General features: G+C 35.5%; 1 protein-coding gene across 1 annotated transcript in view; it reads left to right on the top strand.

Annotated features, from left to right (window-relative positions):
- LOC128237300 (sorting nexin-12-like) overlaps window positions 1-23443 on the top strand; it is a 29285-nt gene extending 5842 nt beyond the window's left edge. Inside the window, exons 2-4 of the mRNA XM_052952688.1 lie at window positions 9168-9263; window positions 10704-10828; window positions 20074-23443. Coding sequence (XP_052808648.1) covers window positions 9168-9263; window positions 10704-10828; window positions 20074-20179 — 327 coding nt within the window. The 3' untranslated portion in view covers window positions 20180-23443. The remainder of the gene's footprint in view (window positions 1-9167; window positions 9264-10703; window positions 10829-20073) is intronic.
- The last annotated feature ends 253 nt before the right edge of the window (window positions 23444-23696 follow it).

The following is a 23696-nucleotide window of genomic DNA, read 5'->3' as shown; positions in this document are numbered from 1 at the left end:
AATAATAGGGATGCAAACGAATATTCGAATATTCGAATATTCGATCAAACGTTTGGTATTCGAATGTCAAAATTGGTATTCGAATATTCGAAAAAAAAAATCAATAAAGAGAACAAAACACATTTTGCCTTCATCACTGATGTTGTTTATAAAGCTCGTTTATCTTGTTTTTACAACGATTGGCCCCTAATCCCAGAGGTGTGAATGTGATGACTAGACACGCGACATGTGTCATTTAGGGACATTTCGTCGGGTACTATAAAAAGTCCCCCTACTTTTACAATAACTGGCTAGGGATCGGCTTTAACACCAATGTGTTGTCTTGGCTGCAAATTATGCTGTGCAAAATAGCGCAAAACGAGGTGATGATATAAATGCCACAATAATGTTGTTGCATATATGTGCTTTAAACTGTTTTCATCTTTCAATACAATTTTCGTGCTTTGAAATGGATTTTTGAATATAATTCCTCTATTGTTGTACAATAAATAAGTCCAATCCACTTATGTTTTCGTTTTACTATTTTACTAGTTCCCGAGTTGGTTTGAGTTTTCCATAGTTATATTTAGTCAGTTTAGAGGTCAATCTCAGAACGAGGCTGATCATCCTACGGAAAGACCTTCCATTGGCGCAAAACACTGTTTTACTAGGAATCCATCTAATTTCACATTGTTTACAAAAGGCAGCGGAATTGAATTATTCGATTTTGTTGTTTGTCTGTTTATAATGTATTGCTTTTTACTTCATGAAAATGGAGAATTTCAAAGGCTCATTTGGGGAAATCAGGGTCCGCCGCGCGTACTGGATACGACAAAATAGGGTTTTAATGCCCCGGCTATTGCTTTAGCGAATAATAATAATAGTTTACTACATCTTCTAAAATATGTATTTCGCTAATCGAATATTCGAATATTCGATCGAAAGAATTACCGAATATTCGAATATCTGTTTTGCCATTCGTTTGCATCCCTAATAAATAAGCATATCCCCAACGTACGAAATACTGGTGGTTACCTATTACTGGTGTTATCTAAAAAATTCGAATATATATCTAGTTAAAACCTGGTCAAAAAGCCCCCAAGTGAAAACGCCCCCATTTAATATTAAAGGGATTAGTGAAGTAAATTAATGATCATTAGATCAGGTGAATATGAACTATGATTAGAAACATGACAGTACCACTATTGGATGATTTGTGATAAACTGACATGTGAAAGCACTCAGGTCATGGTATGTATTCTTTATTTCAGTTGTTAATTTCACTGTTATGACACTTGACTTACTTGTGGGTCTTCTGTTTGTCAACTTTCAATCTAGTGCACATATTTAAATAAATAACAATGCTGTTGTAGATAGCAGCTGGAAGTAGGATTATTGGTCCCAGATAGTAGATGTAGTTTTAAAACTCTATGAAGATGCACTTGTTTTTATCCTTATATATGTTAATATAATATTAACATATTAAGCTGAAATTGCCATGTTTCCATAAATATGCACACTAGCACCTTTAAAGTTATACAAATGATTACAGTGTTGGTTTTTGTAGGGGTCATAAAACAGCCATCTTCCACATGGCTTACCAGTTATTGGAAACTGGCCAAATTGGGTCAGTCAATTTAAGTTAAGTACTAATAAAGTCATTACTTATTTAAAATATGATACCCTGTTTTATTCCAGAGCTGTCAGGAATCTCTAGATTTGACAAAAATATAACAAAAGATCCTTGAGACTGTCATTTTCCAATTTGTAGCTTACTTTGAGTTTCATGATTTTCTATCAATTATTTATGCCACTGAGTTATTACTGCTAAATTTTACAAATATGTACTTGTTTTTCTGACTGTATATACATTATGTTCAGTTACAGAGTGAATTTGTGCTCTTTTTTAACACAGAAAAATGCTCATTTAACGCAGAAAAAAATGCACTTTTAACGATTTTTTTTTTGTCATAAAATTTGGGTGAAAAAGATTCCCTTTTAATCAGTAAAAACAGGAGTGCGTTTTAAGCGCGTTTTTTAGGGATCAAAACGCACTTCTTTACTGAAGTGCGTTTAACTGCATTTTTAACCCAAAAATGTGCACTGTAAACGCAGTTGAGTGCGTCTTTTCTAGAAGTGCGTTTTTACCTCCAAAAAGCGCACTAAAAACGCACTTTCAAGAAGTGCGTATTCTTTCCCCCAAAACGCACTCAAGTGCGTTTTAACTGCGTTTTTTGGAGGTTAAAAAACACACTTCTAGAAAAGTAGCACTCAACGGCGTTTTAAGTGCGCATTTGTGGGTTAAAAACGCACTATTAAGTGCGTTTTTACATTTAAGTGCGTTTTGGGTGCGTTTTTTTTACCCCAAAAACGCGGTTTAAACACACTTAGTGTGTTTTTTTTTGTGTAAGTTCGTTTTAAGTGTATTTTTGTTAAAAAACGCACTTAAAATACACTCAAGTGCGTTTTTAGTGCGTATTTAGCTCTACTGGCCAAAGGCCAGAAGAGCTTATGCGTTGGTAATGTGTACGTAGTATGTGCGTTCGTGCGTCTGTAAACAATTGCTTGTGAACACGATACAGTCTTCAGTTTTGATTGATGAAACTTGTACAGTATCTAGATATCCATTAGAGCTCGGTTCCTTTCGAAAACCAGCCAGATCCGCCCATAAATGCCTAGATTATGGGCCATGAAAGTTTTAAAGAAATGCTTTCTATTTTTAGCCAGGTCTGCATGAGCGAATTCTATTTTTAGCCAAGTTTACATGTACATGTAAATTCAAGTCTAGAGTTAAGGGAGATAATTTGCAAGTCTAGGATTTTGAGAGACAATTTGCTTTTTGCTTCTGCAGTTGATTTTGTGAATTACTCTGCCTTGTTCTTGTTGAAAGCCCAAAGGCCATTTTTTTGCTTCAAGTTCTGTAGTTTGCGCATTCATCTTAACTAAATTGGTTGTGAATGTTTAAGTTATGCACCTGGTATCATTACTGGCCACACCCAGGGTTCACAGGTTTGGTAAACATAAATCTGGAAAGGTTTGAAAATCTTTTTGTGTGTTCGTGCATCCATCTCAGCACAATTGATTGTGAATGTTTGTTCAAATTGATCAATGTTGTCCTAGGATGCCCTTGACTTTGACCTTTTGACCAACTTTTTTTAACTTTTAAAACTACAGAAATTTTTACTATTGAGTACAGTTTTGAAAGCATTTTTTTTTTTGTCAGATGACTTTTACTTGGCACATATTAAAATAGTTCATGCAACTAATCTGCTTACAATACTTTCTGGGCTCAGATGTTGAACGTGCTATGTTTTCAGGTAACCCAAACACAAAACATAAAGTATATGTCTGTTGCCTTTTACCCATACATACATGCTCTGGATTGATATGACCACAAAAGCCATGCCAGTAGAGCATAGGCCCTTTTGGGCCTCTTGTTTGTAAAAAGCGCAGAAAAAAAATATGCTTAAGTGCGCTTTTCTGTTCAATTTTATTCACTTTTTACGCACTCGGTAAGAAAAATATGCTTAAAACGCAGTGCCAATACCGCTGCGTTTAACGCCTGATAAACGCGCATTAAACACACTTTTTTGAGAAGGGTAGTTATGCCACCATGCTTTAATCTGCGCAGCGACAAGCCTTATCAAAACAATCATCAGTTTGACAGTTGACTGTCATTCAAAAAGCATGTCGGGACTATTGCAACGGTTGCAACATGATATTTATAAGTAATATTTTAAAACGTTTGTTATTCTTATTGGTTAAATTGTCAAATTTATCAATATACAAATTATGTTGGTTGAACTTCATTTTGTAAAATTAAAGGTTTAAAAATGTTTTGGAATAACATAAGTATGCATACATACATATAAAAACAAGAGGCCCAAGAGAGCCTATGCTCTACTGGCATGGCTCTTGTGGTCATTTTCAAACCAGAGCATGTACCATGGGTAATAAGCAACAAATATATAGTTCACTTTTTGCGTTTGGGTTAGCTGAAAACGCTGCACGTTCAACATCTGAGGACAGAAAGTTTTGTAAGCAGATTAGTTGCATGAATGAATTTAATATGTGCCAAGTAAAGGTAATCTGAGGGTAAAAAATATTTGCTTTCAAAACTGTACTCATGGTCAAAATTTAATTTCTCTAGCTTTAAAATTAAAAAAAAGTTGGTCAAAAGGTCAAAGTTAAGGACATCTGAGGGCAACATTGATGCTCGTTTGCAAAACTGTACACATGGTCAAAATTTCATTGCTGTAGCTTTAAAAATTAAAAAATAAGTCAAAAGGGGTGGGGCCAGCTTTTGCCCAAGGGGCATAATTTCAAATGTGTTGCTAGACGGTCATCATATGATGCTCCACAACAAATATCAAAGGTCTGGGCCTTGTGGTTTGAAACAAGAATATTTTGAAAATATTTCTTAAATAAGTCTCTAGGAAACTTGTGACCCCCGGGGCAGTGGCAGTTTTGACCCAAGGGCCATAAATTGAACAACCATGGTAGTGGACCACTAAATTAAGCCTTGTTCAAAATAGTAAGGATCTGCATAGCTGTTTCAGACAAAAAGGTTTTTAACATTTCCCAATTTAAGTATACCAAACCTGTGAACCTGGGGGCGTGGCCAGTAATGACCCCAGGGGCATAATTTGAACAAACATTCACAAGCAATTGTGACTTTACATGTAAACTTGGCTAAAAATAGACTTCGCTCATGTAGACTTAGCTAAAAATAGCATTTTTTTCGAAAGGAACCAATCTTTAATGGATATCTAAATACTGTACAAGTTTCATCGAGATACAATCAAATCTGAAGACTGTATCGTGTTCACAAGCAATTGATTTTTTATAATTTCAAGGCGCATAATCTAGGCATGCATTGGCAGATCTGGCTGGTTTTCGAAAGGAACCGAGCTCTAACGGATATCTAAATACTGTACAAGTTTCATCGCGATACAATCAAACTGAAGACTGTATCGTGTTCACAAGCAATTATTTACACAATAGCATTTTTATACTCCCCACAAACAAAGTTTGAAGGGGGTATTTTGGAGTTACTCTGAGGTCGGTCGGTCGGTCCATCCGTCTGTTTGTCGGTCGTTCCGTTGCAATTTACCTTGTCCAGAGCATAACTTAATAACTACTGGATGGAATTGGATTAAACTTCATACAATTGTAGAGCATAATGAGAGGAAGTGCAGTGTACAATAACCATAACTCTATTCTTGCTTATTACTGAGTTACTGTATCATGTTCACAAGCAATTGATTTTTTATACTTTCAAGGCGCATAATCTAGGCATGCATTGGCGGATCTGGCTGGTTTTCGAAAGGAACCGAGCTCTAACGGATATCTAAATACTGTACAAGTTTCATCGGGATACAATCAAACTGAAGACTGTATCGTGTTCACAAGCAATTATTTACACAATAGCATTTTTATACTCCCCACAAACAAAGTTTGAAGGGGGTATTTTGGAGTTACTCTGAGGTCGGTCGGTCGGTCCATCCGTCTGTTTGTCGGTCGTTCCGTTGCAATTTACCTTGTCCTGTCCGGAGCATAACTTAATAACTACTGGATGGAATTGGATTAAACTTCATACAATTGTAGAGCATAATGAGAGGAAGTGCAGTGTACAATAACCATAACTCTATTCTTGCTTATTACTGAGTTACTGCCCTTTTTTTGTCCAGAGTATAACTTGAAAAGTACTGGATGGAATTCATTGGAACTTCATACAGTGGTAAAGCACAATGAGAGGAAGTGCAGTGTTCAAGAATCATAACTCTATTTCAGCTAAATACAGAGTTACTGCCCTTTTTACTTTTTCTTGTCCGGAGCATAACTTGAAAACTATTGGATGGAATTGAATAAAACTTCATACAGTGATAGATCATAATGAGAGGGAGTGCAGTGTACAGGAACCGCAATTCTATTTCAGCTTATTACAGAGTTACTGCCCTTTGTTACTTTTTCTTGTCCGGAGCATAACTTGAAAACTATTGGATGGAATTGAATAAAACTTCATACAGTAATATATCATAATGAGAGGGAGTGCAGTGTACAGGAACCTCAATTCTATTTCAGCTAATTACAGAGTTACTGCCCTTTGTTACTTTTTCTTGTCTTGAGCTTAACTTGAAAACTATTGGATGAAATTGAATAAAACTTCATACAGTGATAGATCATAATGAGAGGGAGTGCAGTGTACAGGAACCACAATTCTATTTCAGCTAATTACAGAGTTACTGCCCTTTGTTACTTTTTCTTGTACAGAGCATAACTTGAAAACTATTGGATGGAATTTAATATAACTTCATACAGTGATAGATCATAATGAGAGGGAGTGCAGTGTACAGGAACCGCAATTCTATATCAGCTAATTACAGAGTTACTGCCCTTTGTTACTTTTTCTTGTCCAGAGCATAACTTTAAAACTATTGGATGGAATTTAATAAAACTTAATACAGTGATAGATCATAATGAGAGGAAGTGCAGTGTACAGGAACCGCAATTCTATTTCAGCCACTTACATAGTTATTGCCCTTTGCTACGTTTTTTCTTGTCCAGAGCATAACTTGAAAACTACCGGATGGAATGTAATAAAACTTTATACAATGGTACAGCACAATGAGAAGGAGTTCAGTGTACACGAATCACTACACTATTTTAGCAAATTACAGAGTTATTGCCTTTTTCTGTGTTGTTTTTTTTTTGTCAAACTTTTGTCCGGACAGTAACTTGAAAGCTACTAGATGGAATTTCATAAAACTTCATACAATGATAAATCATAATGAGAGGCGGCGTTCGGGTGTATAAATCACCTTCAGTGATAGCTCTAGTTAACCAGGTTATCACATAGTGAAACCAGGTTATTAGAATGAAAAACGTCGTTGTTCGGGCAGGCGGCCGGGCGGCATCAAACTAACCTATGAAACTGAATAATTTCAGTAAGGGTTGACATATCTTGACCAAACTTAGTCTATAGGAAAAGTTTATGGATACCTTTTATGGGATTGCGTTTGGGGTCCCTAGAGTCAAGGTCAAGGTCACTGTTACTAAAAATAGAGAACAGTTGAAACTGAATAATTATGCCCCCCTTAGAGGGGTATATTGCTTTGCACATGTTGGTCGGTCGGTAGGTCGGTCCGCACACACGAATTGGTATATATTGGGTACTTATTCCTTCATTACTTATAGAAGATCAAAGTTGTTGGGTAGGGTTAGTAGGGCTTTAGTGGGTATATTTTTATAATGGGAGTAATGGTAAAGTACCTAACAAAGGTCGATATATGGGAATGTCAGTCTGTCCGTCCGTCGGTAGACCAAAGCTTGTCCAAGTGATATCTCAACAATTCCTGGACGTATGGTCATCAAACTTGACAAGAAGGTTGGGCCTTACCAGTAGATGACCCCTATTGATTTAAGGGCTCATGGGGTCAAAGGTCAAGGTCACAGTGACCTTTAATCGTAAAACAATTTTAAAGCCTGTCCAAGTAATAACTCAACAATGCCTAAACCTATGGTCATCAAACTTGATATGGAAATTGGGCCTTACCAGTAGATGACCCCTATTATTTTCGGGGGTCATCGGGCGAAAAGTCAAGGTCACAATGACCTTGAATGGTAAAAGGTTGTCCGAGTGATAACTCAACAATGCCTGCACCCATGGCCCTCAAACTTGACTTGGAGGTTGGGCCTGACCAGTAGATGACCCTTATTGATTTTAGGGGTCATCAGGCCAAAGGTCAAGGTCACAGTGACCCTGAATGATTAAAGGTTGTCCGAGTGATAACTCAACAATGCCTGCACCCATGGCCCTCAAACTTGACTTGGAGGTTGGGCCTGACCAGTAGATGACCCATATTGATTTAAGGGGTCTAAGGTCAAGGTCACAATGACCTTGAAAGCAAATTTGAAAACAGATTCCTGGACCTATGGTCCTAAAACTTAATATGAAGGTTGGACCTGTCCAGTAGATGACCCCTATTGACTTTTGGGGTCATCGGGCCAAAGGTCAAGGTCACAGTAACCATTAATGCAAACAGTTAACAAATCTTCTCCCAGTGATATCTCAACAATGCCTGAATCTATGATCATCAAACTTGACATGGAAGTTGGGCCTGACCAGTAGATGACCCTTATTGATTTTAGGAGTAATCAGGTCAAAGGTCAAGGTCACAGTGATCTGAATGCGAAAATGTTGTTCTAGTGATAACTCGACAATGCCTGCACCCATGGCCCTCAAACTTTACTTGGGGTTGCATCTGACCTGTAGATGACCCCTTATGTTTTTAGGGATCAAAGGTCAAGGTCACAGTGACCTTGAACAAAAAAGGCTTGTCTGTGTGATAACTTGACAATGCCTGCACCCATGGCCCTCAAACTTTACATTTAGGTTTTTGGTGACCAGCTGATGACTCCTATGGATTTTGAGGTCATAGAGTCAAAGGTCATGGTCATAACACACTCTATCCTCACACTTTTAATTAATAATCTTAAAACTGCCTCAACAGCATCAGTGTCAGTGACATATCAGCTGTCATTTCGGTCCATGCATATTTCATTTAATTGTCCATATAATCCTGACTACATGGCGCTCAGGGGGTGCATAATGTTTGACAAACAACTCTTGTTTCAGTAAGGGTTGACATATATTGACCAAACTTGGTCTATAGGGAGAGTTTATGGATACCTTTCATGGGATTGCGTTTGGGGTCCCTAGAGTCAAGGTCAAGGTCACTGTTACGAAAAATAGAAAAACGGTTGAAACTAAATAAACGGTTGAAACTGAATAACTTTAGTTAAGGTTGACATATCTTGACCCAACTTGGTATAAAGGAAGAGTTTATGGATAACTTTCGTGGGATTGTGTTTGGGGTCAAGGTCACTGTTACTAAAAATAGAAAAACGGTTGAAACTGAATAACTTTAGTCAGGGTCCACATATCTTGACCAAACTTGGTATAAAGGAAGAGTTTATGGATACCTTTCATGGGATTGTGTTTGGAGTCCCTAGGGTCAAGGTCACTGTTACTAAAAATAGAAAAACAGTTGAAACTGAATAACTTTAGTCAGGGTCCACATATCTTGACCAAACTTGGTCTAAAGGAAGAGTTTATGGATACCTTTCATGGGATTGTGTTTGGTGTGATTCAAATTTAATAATGCTCAAGCTTTCTATGCTTTCAGACCAATCTACCAGTGTTCAAAGTCAAAGAATGCAGCATACGAAGACGATACAGTGATTTTGAATGGTTACGAACTGAATTGGAAAGAGATAGCAAGGTAAGCTTAAAAGAAATGGATGCAATAAAAAATAATACATCTTACATACTCTTAAAAGAACTACTTTTTTAGCTGTGAATATTACTTACTTACGCTTGAACAAATAGTTGCTAATACAGGTGTGAATATATATATAACTTACATACTCTTGAACAAATAGTTGCTTATTTAACTAAGGTATTCTTGAAGAAATATGTGTGACTACAACTAAGGTATTCTTGAAGAAATAGGTGTGAATATAACTTACTCTTGAACAAATAGTTGCTAATACAACTAAGCAGGGATATAACTTAACTTTTCCGGACCATTAGCCTGCTTGGCTCATAGCTTTTTTAATTAATGAGCCCAGCATCAAACCCACGAGCCCAACTTTTTGATTACACATTTTATTTACATCCAATTAAAATCACTTACTCACCCATTGTTTATTAAAAGGGAATTACAGGCTCAAAGCATTACAAATAAGTTTTCATAGACAGCTTTGTTAAGGTCCTCAAAATCTTTGCTGCCTCACAATTTTCGAAACGCTTTTCTTCACCTTTTGGAATAGCAAGGGACCTTTAGTGTGTATCACTAGTTTCATGTTTTAATACTGTCAAGTTTATACAGTTCACAGTAATGACAAAAATATTTTGCAAAAACAGCAGACGTACTCAAAACAAACAGAACCATTATCAGTATTGGACGGCCGTGGGCGGTAGTTTGCCCATTTAAGGGAGTATTTAAGCACTGGCCGTTTATTTTTTCATATTTTTCAAAATGCTTTTGTTACTCGGCCTTGCAAGCTCCGTAACGCCGTCAAGAAATTTCCTCATAAGTCTACATTTTTTGATGCATGATTGGTTATGGCAATTATCCTATTTCCTGGCGCCCAGTACCCTTTTGCAAGAGGTATTTCTCAGCGACCGGGAGCTTATTATTCAGACCCCTACAAAAAAATCGGACTCGCCACTCGGGGCGAACTTCTTTTGAATTTCAGTCACCCAGATCGGAAATAGGTCGCCACTGGCGAGTGGGCGAGTGCTAAGCTATATCCCTGCTAAGGTGTTCTTGAAGAAATATGTGTGACTACAACTAAGGTATTCTTGAAGAATTAGGTGTGAATATAACTTACTCTTGAACAAATAGTTGCTTATAAGCAACGAAGGTGTTCTTGAAGAAATATGTGTGACTACAACTAAAGTTTTCTTGAAATAAAAAGGTGCAAATACTACTTAAATCAAGCTTTTAAGGAATTGTTGGGAAGAAGACTAAAGCCTAGCACTCATTGTCATAACAGTGGTCATGATGATTCACTATAATGGAGTTTTTAAGTCACAAGTAAGGTTCCAGTATTAATCAATTAAATTAAGAGTGACATGTATTCTAGAGAGCATTTACTTGACTTTACTGTGAATGCAACCTGGTCTTAGGAAGATTAATGGTGATGGTGTTTTACAGATAGTGGTGCCTCCATTGCCTGGGAAGGCATTGAAGAGACAGTTGCCGTTTCGAGGAGATGATGGTATTTTTGAAGAGGAATTCATAGAGGAGCGTCGGAAGGGCCTTGAAATGTTTATTAACAAGTAAGCATAATAATAAAGTGCACTTGATAGAAGTGCTTATGAGATGGCGCATCCTCCGTCGTCCGTGTGTCTGTAAATAATTGCATGTTAACTCCGCGAAACTCTGAGGACACTTGATTTGAATCTACTCTAAAGTTAATTTTTTTTTATTAAAAATTTCAACCGATTATGGCGGCTCCAGTAAATTGCTATTATTCTTTTTCCTATGACCAAGCATGAAGTTGGCTTACCACAAGAATGCGGTCATATTTGACTATTTGCAAATGCATCTTATAAACGTGTTTTTGCTTATGACTGAATACATTAATAAACACATTTAACCCAAAAAGGCTAGGTTACTAATTACACATTTTCGGAAAATCAGGAAGTCAAACACACGTTCAAAGTTCACAGCCCATGGTTGAATGCCTTCTTGCCTCGTTTTCTGTGGAAATTTCCCTAAAACCTCGTAGCTATTTTTAACCACCAATAATAAATAGTATATCCTACATTATATTGATCCCGATCGTGACGTCAGAGGTCATGGTTCAAAATCATGTAAAATGTCGGCTGTTTTATGATGCAATACAATTAGTGGCAATGCATCAACGATTCAATGTTTATTATTAACAAGTCAAGACAATATTCAATTGGCGTTTCCTGACACAAATACAAATTAAACGCTGGTAAGAATCTTTTACGATTCACAATGTACATAAGCATAAAAACAAATAACTTCTGAACAAGAATGATTTCTTGCTTATCTGATTAGACACGTAGTTCCGCCGTCATAAAATTGGACAATTTCCAACGCTATGGTAACATTCATATTTAATTCGGCAGTAAACCAGCCACTCAGAGGAACTTGGGGGAATTTTAGTGAGGGTAACAGTTTTACCCTCGGAGGAAATCCGCGCTCATTGACTTTATACCTCCGAGTGATCAAGGAAAGTGGGTCTAACTCGTTGAGTGTTCTGTATAAATTAGCTTGTAAACACAATACAGCCTCATTATCAGATGTTTACTTAACTTATACAGCTTTCAGATATTCACTTAATCATAGTTCTGTTCTATAATCAGCCAATACACCTATGCATGACTGGGTTTTGGCCCCTTAAAATTGACAAAATTGCTAAAATTATATATCAGCGCCGTAGCCACACTGAGGCACATCGAGGCAGCTGCCTCGGTTAAAATTTGGGAGAGCAAATAAATAAAATAAATAAAAATAACTAATACAATAAAAACTAATAAGAGAAACAACTACAATGTTACATTTAATTATGAAAAAATGCCGTAGCAACAGACACTGAGCCAAACCGAGGCACCTTCTTACCTGTCATTTAGCACTGCCCGGCACTCTGTATAATGTATCAAACCATACAGCAATGCCTTTTTGCTCGGGCATTGAGGGCACACTCTTATGTACAGAATGGCACTCTGTATTATTCAATTGATTCCGAATGAATTTCAAATATTTTATATTTATAACAGCCTCGACAATATATACAAATCTTATCAATGAATTTTTGCATGTTCAATTTTATACATGCTTCAATCTCGGCTACATGTATAAAATATATAAACATTTCATGAAATTTAATGGAATGAAAAGTTCCGGTTGCTAAGTGTAGAGCACACTTGTTTAACACACAGGAAACGCGTGTTATAAAATAAGCAAACACAGACATGTCCACATGGACATAATTTAAGTTATTATAAAACTTTCAGCTGGGTGAATTCCTCTCAGAGGGAAATGGTTAAAGTCCAAAACCGCGAGAACGGAAATGATAACTTCTTTATGAACTGGATAAGCACATATGATGAAAAACTTTCAAAATCAAATATTGCGCAGTTTTTACATCGCTGCAGCAAATTACAATGGACATAGTCCTTACAATTGTCGAGGAAAAGTGTTTGATGTAGCATCGACAGTGAGTTGCCGAGTAATTGGCGTTCAGGCTCGGATTACTGACCTTGACCTTTGAGCCGACTTACCACAGTATGAGGAGGAAACGAATATGTCATATTTCAGTGGACTTTAAAAGGACAGACTCTCCCTATTCTCTCGGTTACGAGATGGTTAAGAAAGGATTCCATTAGAACCCTGTCCATTATTCATCGCATTCAAGATACTGTTAACGAACAAGGTGCGGCAAGTTATTTGAAGTCAATGGAAAGCGGTATATAATTGCATTTATAAGACTATTTTATAGAGATTTATGCCGTGACAGGTCAGTTATAATAGCTATACAAGCAAATAAATATATTGCCAGGGAAACCAGAAAAAAATCAAAGGGATAATTTTTATTATTATTATTATCATTATAAGCTTAATCACTTTCAGTGGTCGAAATTAACACAACCCCACAAGCCCTGCACTGGTAAAATGTCTTCTGGGCTTGCTGAAATTCTGAACTTTTTATAGCAGGGCTTGTTAAAAAAAATTGATGCCATGCAATAGTATAAGAATTCGGGCTTGTTCATCCAAAAGTCTAATTTCGATGACTGCACTTCTATCCATTTTGAGACCACGTAAAACAGCACTTTACTTCACCTGAACAATTGGAAGACGTTAAAGAGGGGACATGTTTGTTATCTGGAAATCATGACCATCTTCCGTTAAGCTTTGAATACAAAATCAATTAAACATTTTCAAACAAACTTTCTATGATAGCAAATTTTAAACCAATGTTATAAGATGGAAACACTCATGCATCACTCAAAGAAGGATTTTAAATGTGTGAAGAAAACGACTTCCCCACTATTGATGCAATCTGTAAGTTAATTTTAAGATTACCTGTGGGTAACGCAGTTTCGGCGCTTTCAGAAGACTCAAAACATGGAAATGATCAACCATGTTAGAGGCTTGTCTTAATCGTTTGGCTTTGATGTGTTCATACATAAAAACATTCCAATAGACTGCACGTATACTCTGCGATTCCGTAAAATCGAAGTGTTTTTGATTCAGAAAACAAAATTAAACGTTACATATATGGTGTATCTTGAATCAGTGTTTGCTTACTTTATCACTAAACCCCTCTTTTTCCGCCGAGCTCGTCCCTGGGTCATAATACCAATATATAAAAACATGAAAATCTTTTCTTTACGCACGCTCATTACAAATGAAAATGTATATAAAGTGCCAATGATGCGAATTTTACTGTGGTTTTACAGGGCCAAAGTGTCTTCAATGGCAAACTTAAGAGGTGTCCTAGAAAAAAAAGAGGAGGGAGCATGCTCCCGGACCCCTCTGCACTGCCTCGGTTTAAATGTACCTCTGGCTACGGCACTGTATACCCATGCTTTACAATGTAAAGTGGGTCTATAGAGAAATCACATACATCTTTAATCTGTCCTTCCCATTTTGTCCGGTCCATGTCTTTCTCATTCATGGTCAGATTTTAAAATTATTTGCCAGAAGTGTTCACCATGACATGAACCCCATTTGTCGCTACCTTCAAGATCAAGGTCACATAAACCATCTGAACTAAGTTTGGTCCGTGAGTCCGTCCCATTTTGTCTGGTCCATATCTTTCTCATTTACTGTAGGATTTTAAAATTATTTGGCAGAAGTGACCACCATAGCATGAGGAAGTGTCGCACACAAGACCCTTGTCCTTTAAGGTCAAGATTACAGCAACCTTCTGAACTTAGTATGTTTGCTACATGTATATAAACCTTAGTGCTAATAGTTTCTGTCCGCGGCATACATTCCACATTCATGGTCAGATTTTATAATTGTTTTGCAGAAGTGACCACCATAGCATGAGGATGTGTCGCACACAAGACTTGTGGTCTTACCTTCAAGGTGAAGGTCAAAGCAACCCTCTGAACTTACTTTGTTTTGCTATTTAAGCCTTACTGATTGTAGTTTGTGTCACATTACAGTAACAATATTTTACAATCTTCCTCATGTATCAACATTTATTGACATGTTTACCTTAAGTGAAACATGTTCCACTCAATTTCTTAGTTGTTCTATGTGGGGAGTATTTCCAACACTTTGGCATGCAGGGGTTTTATTCACATTCTGTTATAGCTCTAGTTTGGCTTGAGAACAGAGAAGAGCCCTAGTTTTTATTTGATAATTACCAAACTTGGGCAACAGTAAGATATCCATGAGGCCTCGGTCCCTTTCAAAAAACAACCAGATCATCCTAGCATGACTGTATTATGGCCCTTGGAATTGGAAACATTTCTGTAATCAATATTGCTTTAATATTCAGGTAGCATGTTACAAGGCTGTCATTTTGGCACCTAAGAACAAACACCAAATATTCCAAGTGGACAAAACTATCAGACAGTATGTTGCCTATAACTTAAACATACATTATCTGTATAGAAAATGACCAAACGATCCATTGCCAGTAGAGCATTGGTCCTCATGGACCACTTGTTGAGAAAACAAGCATAAATAATAAATCAGATGATTTCTTAGGAAAGCTGAATGTCTTTTTTAGCTCCACTGGCCGAAGGCCATGGAGCTTATGTCGTCACAGATTGTCCGTCGTGAGTTCGTGCGTGCGTGCGTGCGTAAACTTTTACTTTAAACGACATCTCCTCTGAAACTGATAAGCGGATTTTGACAAAACTTCACAGGAATGTTCCTTTGGTGGTCCTTTACCAAAATTGCTCAAATGGTTCCGGTCCATTGCACAATATGGCCGCCAGAGCTAAAAATAGCAAAATCTTTAAACGACATCTCCTCTGAAACGGTTCGGCAGATTTTGATGAAACTTGACAGTAATGTTCCTTGGGTGGTCCTTTATTAAAATTGCTCAAATGGTTCTGGTCCATTGCACAATATGGCCGCCACAGCTAAAAATAGCAAAATCTTTAAACGACATCTCCTCTGAAACGGATAGGCAGATTTTGATGAAACTTGACAGAATTGTTCCTTGGGTGGTCCTTAACCAAAATTGCTCAAATGGTTCCGGTCCGCTGCACAACATGGCTGCCAGGGTAAAAAAATAGAAAAACCTTTAAAGAACATCTTCTCAGAAACCGATGATCAGATTTTGATGAAACTTAACAGAAATGTTCCTTGGATGGTCCTTTATCAAATTTGCTTCAATGGTTTCGGTCCACTGCACAAGATGGCCCCCAGAGGTAAAAATAGAAAAACCTTTAAACGACTTCTCCTCAGAAACCGATGATCGTATTGCAATGAAACTTGACAGAAATGTTACTTGGGTAGTCCTTAACCAAAATAGCCCAAACAGTTCTGGTCTGCTGCACAACATGGGCACCAGAGCTAAGAATAGAAAAAAACGTTAAACTACATCTTCTCAGAAACCGATTATCAGATTTTGATGAAACTTTACATAAATGTTCATCGGGATGCCCTTTAAACAAAATTGCCCAAATGGTTCCGGTCCGCTGCACAACATGGCTGCGAGAGTTAAAAATAGAAAAACCTTTAAGGACTTCTCGTCCGCAGTCTTCACGAAAAACATTTTAACCTACTAGCCAGTTGGACTAGCATAATGGCATATTTTACTACTCCGAATGACAATCTAGTAGTCCGACTATTTTGCCACATTATAAAACTGTATGCTTGAGGTAAATACCTATTTCAATTGAGCAGCTTGCAGTTTGAGTAAACATTTCTTTATTATGATGCTCATGCAGTGATAGGGAGTGACATCCTTCTGTTGGGAATAGTGCTCCTTGTTTTTCAGAACCTATGGGTACTATGTAAAAACAAAAGGCATCTTGCTTGAATAGACTGTAATAATATCAACATGGTTAGAAAAGAAATGCCATGCTTTAATAGCTTTGATTACATTTTACTACTGAATTACCTCCCTTTAATAGAAAAAAAAAAAATGTCTTAATTTTTCACGTATAGCATCTTTAAATAATTTTTAAACAATAATAATTTATGAGTAAACATATAAGCATAAAGTTCTCACAAAAACATCAATTTAAAAACCTTACATTTATACATAGGAAAGTATATATAGACTGAACATTAATTTTCGTTTAAGTGACATTCTGAAAGTTTATGAAACAGCTATTTTTAGTAACTTAAATGGCCGAAAAGTGTAAGTGAAACACCAAGTCGATTCTATCTCGTCAGTTCTTGTTCAGGTTAGATATTTGCTTCATAATCTATTCAGATTAAATGTTTATTAATTGTTTAACTTTTAAGCATTATTTTGGGTCGATATTTATAGTTTAAAGGAAAAGCTAAAAATAGGAAAAACCTTTACACCACTTCTCCTCAGAAACCGATGATCAGATTTTGATGAAACTTGACAGAAATGTTCCTTGGGTGGTCATTAACCAAAATTTGTTAAATGGTTCCAGTCCACTGCACACCATGGCTGCCAGAGCTAAAAAATAAAAAAAACTTTATACGACTTGTCGTCGAAACCGATGACCTTTTTTCGATAAAACTTGACAGAAATGTTTGTTTGGTGCTCCTTTACTCAAATTGCCCAAATCATTTCGGTCCACTGCACAACATGGCAGCCAGAGCTATTAAAGTAAAAATTTTTTTTAAATAACTTCTCCTCAAAAATTGATGATTGTATTTCTATGAAACTTGACGAAAATGTTCGTTAGGTGGTCTTTGCTTGAACCTTTTGGCCAGTGGAGCACAGGCACTGATGTGCCTCTTGTTTCTAATTGCATTGAACTTAGAAAAATTTATACAGTCAAATACTGTTGTCTAAATTTGCTGGGACCGACCAGAAAACATTCTAGCCATGCAGAATCACATACTTTTAATTATACCTTGATTCACTATAAACCTCTCAAAAGTCAATTATACAACATATTTTTGTAATGTCATAAAAATTCCAAAGTATACTTAAAAAAAAGCATGAAAAACATTGAATATTGATAATACAAACAATTTGCAATGTAACTGTCATATTTATTAAGAAATAGCAATCTTAAAAATAAAGCACATTTCAATGTTAAAACAAATCAAACATTAACATTTAAGTCATAGCGTTACAATACAAAGTACACAGATATTTATACTGACGCAATTTTTGTCACTTTCTACTTGTGTATTTTAAGTCAGATTACTATTTATCATACTTAATTAAGACACCAATAAAGCACAGCTGTTGATTAACGTCTTGTATGGATGGTGCCAAGCAAACAAAACAACATGCAAAAGTTGTACCTGGGACCGTGAAAATCACTTCAAGCCAGGAGAAAAATTGAAACTGTCAAAACATGCCATGCGCTTAGTATATATATATATGTGTATTTTATATAAACTAACTACTCGCACCAGCGTCGGCGTAGGCGTCCGGTTAAAGTTTTAGGGCAAGTTGGGATTTTCACTTTTAAGTCCAATACCTTTCATTGAATTGAGTTAATACTTCACACAGTTGTTCAGGGCCATCACATGATGAGGTTAGATAACTCCATATTATCCTTAATACAAGTTATGTCCCCTGATTGACTTAGGTTAAAGTTTAAGGGCAGGTTAAAGTTTTAGGGCAAGTTGGGATTTTCACTTAAAACTCCAATACCATTCATTCAATTGACTTAATACTTCACACAGTTGTTCAGAGCCATCACATAATGAGGTTAGATAACTCCATTATATCTTTTATACAAATTATGGTCCCTGATTGACTATGGAACTTAGGTTAAAGTTTTAGGGCAGGTTGGGATATTTGTTAATAACTTCTATACCCTTCATTCAATTGACTTAATACTTCACACAATTGTTCAGGACCATCAACCAATGAGGTTACATAACTCCATATCCTTAATACAAGTTATGGCCCCTGATTGACTTAGGTGTAAGTTTTAGGCAAGTGAAAGTTAAGGGCAAGTTGGGATTTTAATACAAAAACTCAAAATTATTTACGACCATCTTACAACAAGAAACATAACTCCATTTTAACCCTAAATACAAATTATGTCCATTGAATATTTATTTTTTTTAAATTCTTTTGACAGGCACATTTTTACATTCTTAACCAGTTTTTTACCAAGGGAAAACAAGGAGGGCTATACTATATGGCCCTAGTCCAAATAATTGTATGTTGACGGATTTTTTTTTTAGATTTTTGATATGGCAAATCCTTCAAGTACAAATTGTTAAGTATCAAAAGTGGGTAGTTGTTCCGATCAGGATTCCGGGTTAAAGCATATAGCGTCTATAAAATATCATAAAAAACAAGAAATATTACCAGATAATGTTATTTTATATTAGTTCCGTACACAAAAAATAAATATCCAACTTCTGATTATGAGTTTGACGGCTTTTCTTCATTTCATTCTGTCAAAACATAGCGATATATACATGAAGGGCACCTGCAAGGCTTCAGGGCACAGTTTTAAATCGCTCGGAACATTTCGGCCATGGCCGAGTTGTTACGATTGTATAAAGAGGTCTATCTCGAAGCTTTGTCGGAGGAGGCCGAGTTATTACGATTGTATCGAGTTGTTCCCCTTCGCATAATTGTTGTTTGTGTCAGTCAACTTTCGTTTTATTGGAAAGGTAAACAACTTGTTTTTATGCATTAAATGCTTGTTTAGTGCAAAATAGCATTTCACTTACATGGTAAAATATGAATATTACTCTTTATGATCAATTTCAACAATAAAATACTTCACTTAAAACAATTTCAATATTTTAAAACACCCCCGTTTTTTGCACATTCCCGTTTAGACGTTAGGGATTGGAAGAATCCCGTATAACACGTCTATTATTTTAGACTATATATGGCCCTTGATCTTTTTTTTAAATTTCTTTTGAAAGGCATATTTGTATATTCTTTACCACATTTTCATAATGGGAAATCAAGTTATTTGAATGACTTGCGTCATTTTTCGGGTGGTGGGAGGGCAGCATCAAAGTCACCTTATATATTGAATAATTTTTGTTAGGTTTGACATAAATAGACCAAACTTGGTAATATTACATTGTTATTGTATTCACTTTTAAGTCAAAGCGGCGAAGTTGAGCGCGCTGTCATATGACAGCTCTTGTTGTATATTATTTCATGTATTTAGCTTACATACACAGAGACATGATTTCATCCTTTCATTTGATAAACAATAACAAAACTTACAAACTCTACTTGTTTTTGTTTCACACGACATGGTTACTTAGTAGATAGAAACCATGTATTTATTATGTCATGTTTATACTGTGGCTTGAAATGTATATATATATGTGTAACCACAGGTAATTGACAATCCAGTTCTCGGACACAAACATGCTACCTATCTTTGCCCTATTGAAAGATAGGATTGTCTTACATGCTGGTTGTGTATACTTACAGGGTGGCCGGACATCCCCTAGCCCAGAATGAGAAGTGTCTGCATATGTTCCTGCAAGAGCCAGTCATAGATAAAAACTATGTTCCAGGCAAAATCAGAACCACCTAATTAGTCATGTCACCATCTGCAATTAATATCATCTTATATCACACAGTCTTTTGTTGCCTTTTTATTAGATATGTAAAATATGAGTCAAACTACCAGCATCAATGTTACGATGGAAATTTTATGCTCTGACACTTTTTTTATGGAAGTGTTAAGACCAAACATGAGTGTTGCAGAAATAATTTTACATGTATGTGAGTAATGGCATTAGATGATTGTGAACATTGTATCTAGAACAATTTTAATTGAGATTAAATAACAAGAGCTGTTGTTGATTATGTTTATACATATTTCAGACATTGTGTAAAATGTTTTTTTGCACATTTGTATGCTTCAAACATAATTTTGGTTGCATAAGGATACAATACACACGCATGTGTAGCTTGGAGATGGTTTAAAACAGGGATTATACTAAGTAATCTATTTGTCTGCATATTGTTGAAACCAAAGTTTTCAGGTGAGGCAAGTTTTCTGTGATAAAAATCAGATATTTTTAATGATGTACTACTGTAAGCCACTAAGAGTGATCCTTCACTTTGATAACCTCTATATGACCATTTTTAAAACAAACTATTTAGTTTTTGAACTTGTGTAATTCATTTCACTTACCACTGTATTTTTTATATTTTATAAGCATTATTAAAGGATACAATGTAGATAATACCAAGATGATTTGAATTGTATTCAACTTTTGATGATTTTATGACATGTAGGGCAGTGATCACAGCTTTGAATATCTTAAGCTTTCTTCAAAAACGGAGCACATTGTAATAAATAATGAACATTTATTAAGAAAAATATTTGTAAACTTAAGTATTTATGTTTTTGTCTGACCCTTTACAAGGACTTGTTTTGTTGTTACTATGTGATGGTTAAACACTGCTTCACTTATGAACATTAAAGTGTATTTTTGATTTTATGCTTATAAAGGTGTGCTGTGTAACAATGTTTTCGAAAGCAATACTTATTTTATAGTAAGAGTTTAATATATCTTAAAAAATCAAATTCATTACAATCAATCATACGAAGTATGGAACACAAAATGAGCTGCTGGAATGGATGTAGGAATGGTAGGATATACATGAGTGTGATTGGTTCGCAATATACTAGTAGAACACAAAAATGTGTTATGCTTTATGCATAAAATGTTGTGGATATTAACTTGTCTGTTGATTTTTAAAAGATATTTTTTGTTATTGTTGTAGACTTGGTGTCATTGTCATAAAACCCAGAAAGGCTAGGTTGCCAAGGACAATGTGCAGGTGAAGCAAGGCATTGTTTGTGTGTCCTAAAAATACAGATTTTTTAAAGAACTTGCATAGTCTATAGTAATTCATGCTCATAATTTAGTAGTGATATAATTTTAAAATCTAGCATTGTATGTTTTACAGTATAAAAAATTATATCCGCACTTGTTGGTTTTTTCACTGTTTTGAATATTTTTGTTTCACTAAATACTAAAAAAAGCAAACCTTATGTTCCACTGTCTTTTTTGAAAGGATACAGTAACAAATGTAGCACTTTTTAAATTTATGTTCCAGAGTTGTCAGCGGTAACAAGCTGATGTGTTTATTTTATTTCTACAATTTAATGTATTTTTCATATTGTTAAGTTATTTCCTTATTGTTTAGAATTTCCAAATTAACATAACATAATTATTTCAGCATGAAAAAAGTATATATTTTACCAATCTTCATTTTATTATCCCTCACCAAAAGGTTCAGAGGGATCTATATTTGGAGTTGTTGGTCCATCCTCTTTTCCCCAGGGCAAACCTATAGTTATATCACTACTAGACAGAAATTAATCAAACATAGGTCAAGTGTGTATAACCATAGTGCACTGCTGCACAACTAAGAAGGATCTGCATTAGAGTTATTGCTTTTTAATTGATGAAAAAAAACAACATGATAAACCTGTGGTGCATGCACATAGTTGTCAAGATTGAATGAGTACCATTAGAGGTACTACCTTTATTTAATGAATAGATTATTCCCCACCAAACCAAATGTTGTTTGTTTGTTTTTTGGTATATTGTTTTCCTTGCCATCAGTTTTGTATTTTTTTCTCTCAAAGAAGGAAGCTCAAGTAAGAATGTTCCCTTTTTTCTACAGCAACTCTGACAAAACATTAACTAATTTGCATCTAAAATATGCCAACTCCACAAAAAGTGTACTCAGACTATAAATTAATTTAAAACTTATTACAAATTTTGTTTTTAATGTTCCATCAACACCAGGTTTTGTTACTTTGAACTTCCAAACTTTCTCTTTTAGAAGTTTATACACTTCTAAGAACTCAATTTTGGAAGTTTTAGCCTATCTCTTGGGAGTAATATACTTCCAAACTTCCTTTTGTGGAAGCCCTGTGATTGGTCATATAATGTTCAAACTTGGTCAGAAACTTAATCAAGTCTCGACTGCTTGTAAAAGTTGGTCACATGGTAACAAAAACTAGGTCACTATGTTAAATCTTAGAAAAAACCTTGTGAACATGCAGCCTTAATCTTATCTTTGCAATATTTCTGGTCCAATTTTCATTAAACTTGATCAGAATGTTTGCCTTGATAAACTTTTTTTATTAGTAAAGCTGGGTAACTTGGGTAAGAACTAGGTTACTAGGTCAAATCTTATTACTTCACCATTTACATTATTCTTTTATTTCAAACAATTGCAAACAAAGTCATACCTCGTATCCAATGTTCATAAGAGTCCATCACCCTGCAGCCGAATTGCATGTTACAGTTGGAATATTTCATCAACACTTGATTTCCATTCCATCTACTTTGCCTTGTCAGGTGAGGGATATCAATTCAACGAATTTGCTTGTTATAATCAAATAAACATTTTGATGACCAGTTTTAGCTGATATATTTCCTTATGAAGCAAATATCAATAAATATTTCAAAAGAAATTGTGAGATTACAATAGCAAATTTCATACTATTTTTTTACCAAATTTACTTTAAAATATTTTTCATACAGTCCTCTTTGTGGAGTTTTGCTTAGATTGGTGTCTTGAAATGTTTAGTTCTTTACAAATAAATCCTAAGGCAGCGAATATCATTTCTCAAATTCACTTGACTTAACTTGAAAATTGTTGTCAAATACAGTGCAGCAATCTGTTGTACAAATAAACGGAAGAATGAAGGGCAGAGCAAATGTTTTTGGTAAACAAATTTGTACAAATATGTTCTAATGCATTAATTTGATGCAGAAATTAATTTAAAACTTGTTCTTTTGTTGTAAATAAAATAGTTTTCCCCAAATTGATTTCTTTGCTTTTTAGCTCGACTATTTGAAGAATAAGGAGACCTATACTACTCACACGGGCGTCAGCGTCACACCTTGGTTTTAAAAGGTTTTGCATGTAACCTCCTTTAAGTCATTATCTCAGTAAATACATCATTTATTGCATTGAAACTTTGGATATGTATTCCCAACTATCTAACCTACTAAGGCCTTTTTTATTTAATTATATGTTTTACGAACGGCCAGAGTTGTAAAGTGTCGTAGGAGGAG

This window comes from Mya arenaria, chromosome 6 (genome assembly GCF_026914265.1).
Source record: "Mya arenaria isolate MELC-2E11 chromosome 6, ASM2691426v1".
Classification (NCBI taxonomy): Eukaryota; Metazoa; Mollusca; class Bivalvia; order Myida; family Myidae; genus Mya; species Mya arenaria.
The sequence above is the reverse complement of the archived record's forward strand: the minus strand, read 5'-3'. Positions and strand labels throughout refer to the sequence as shown.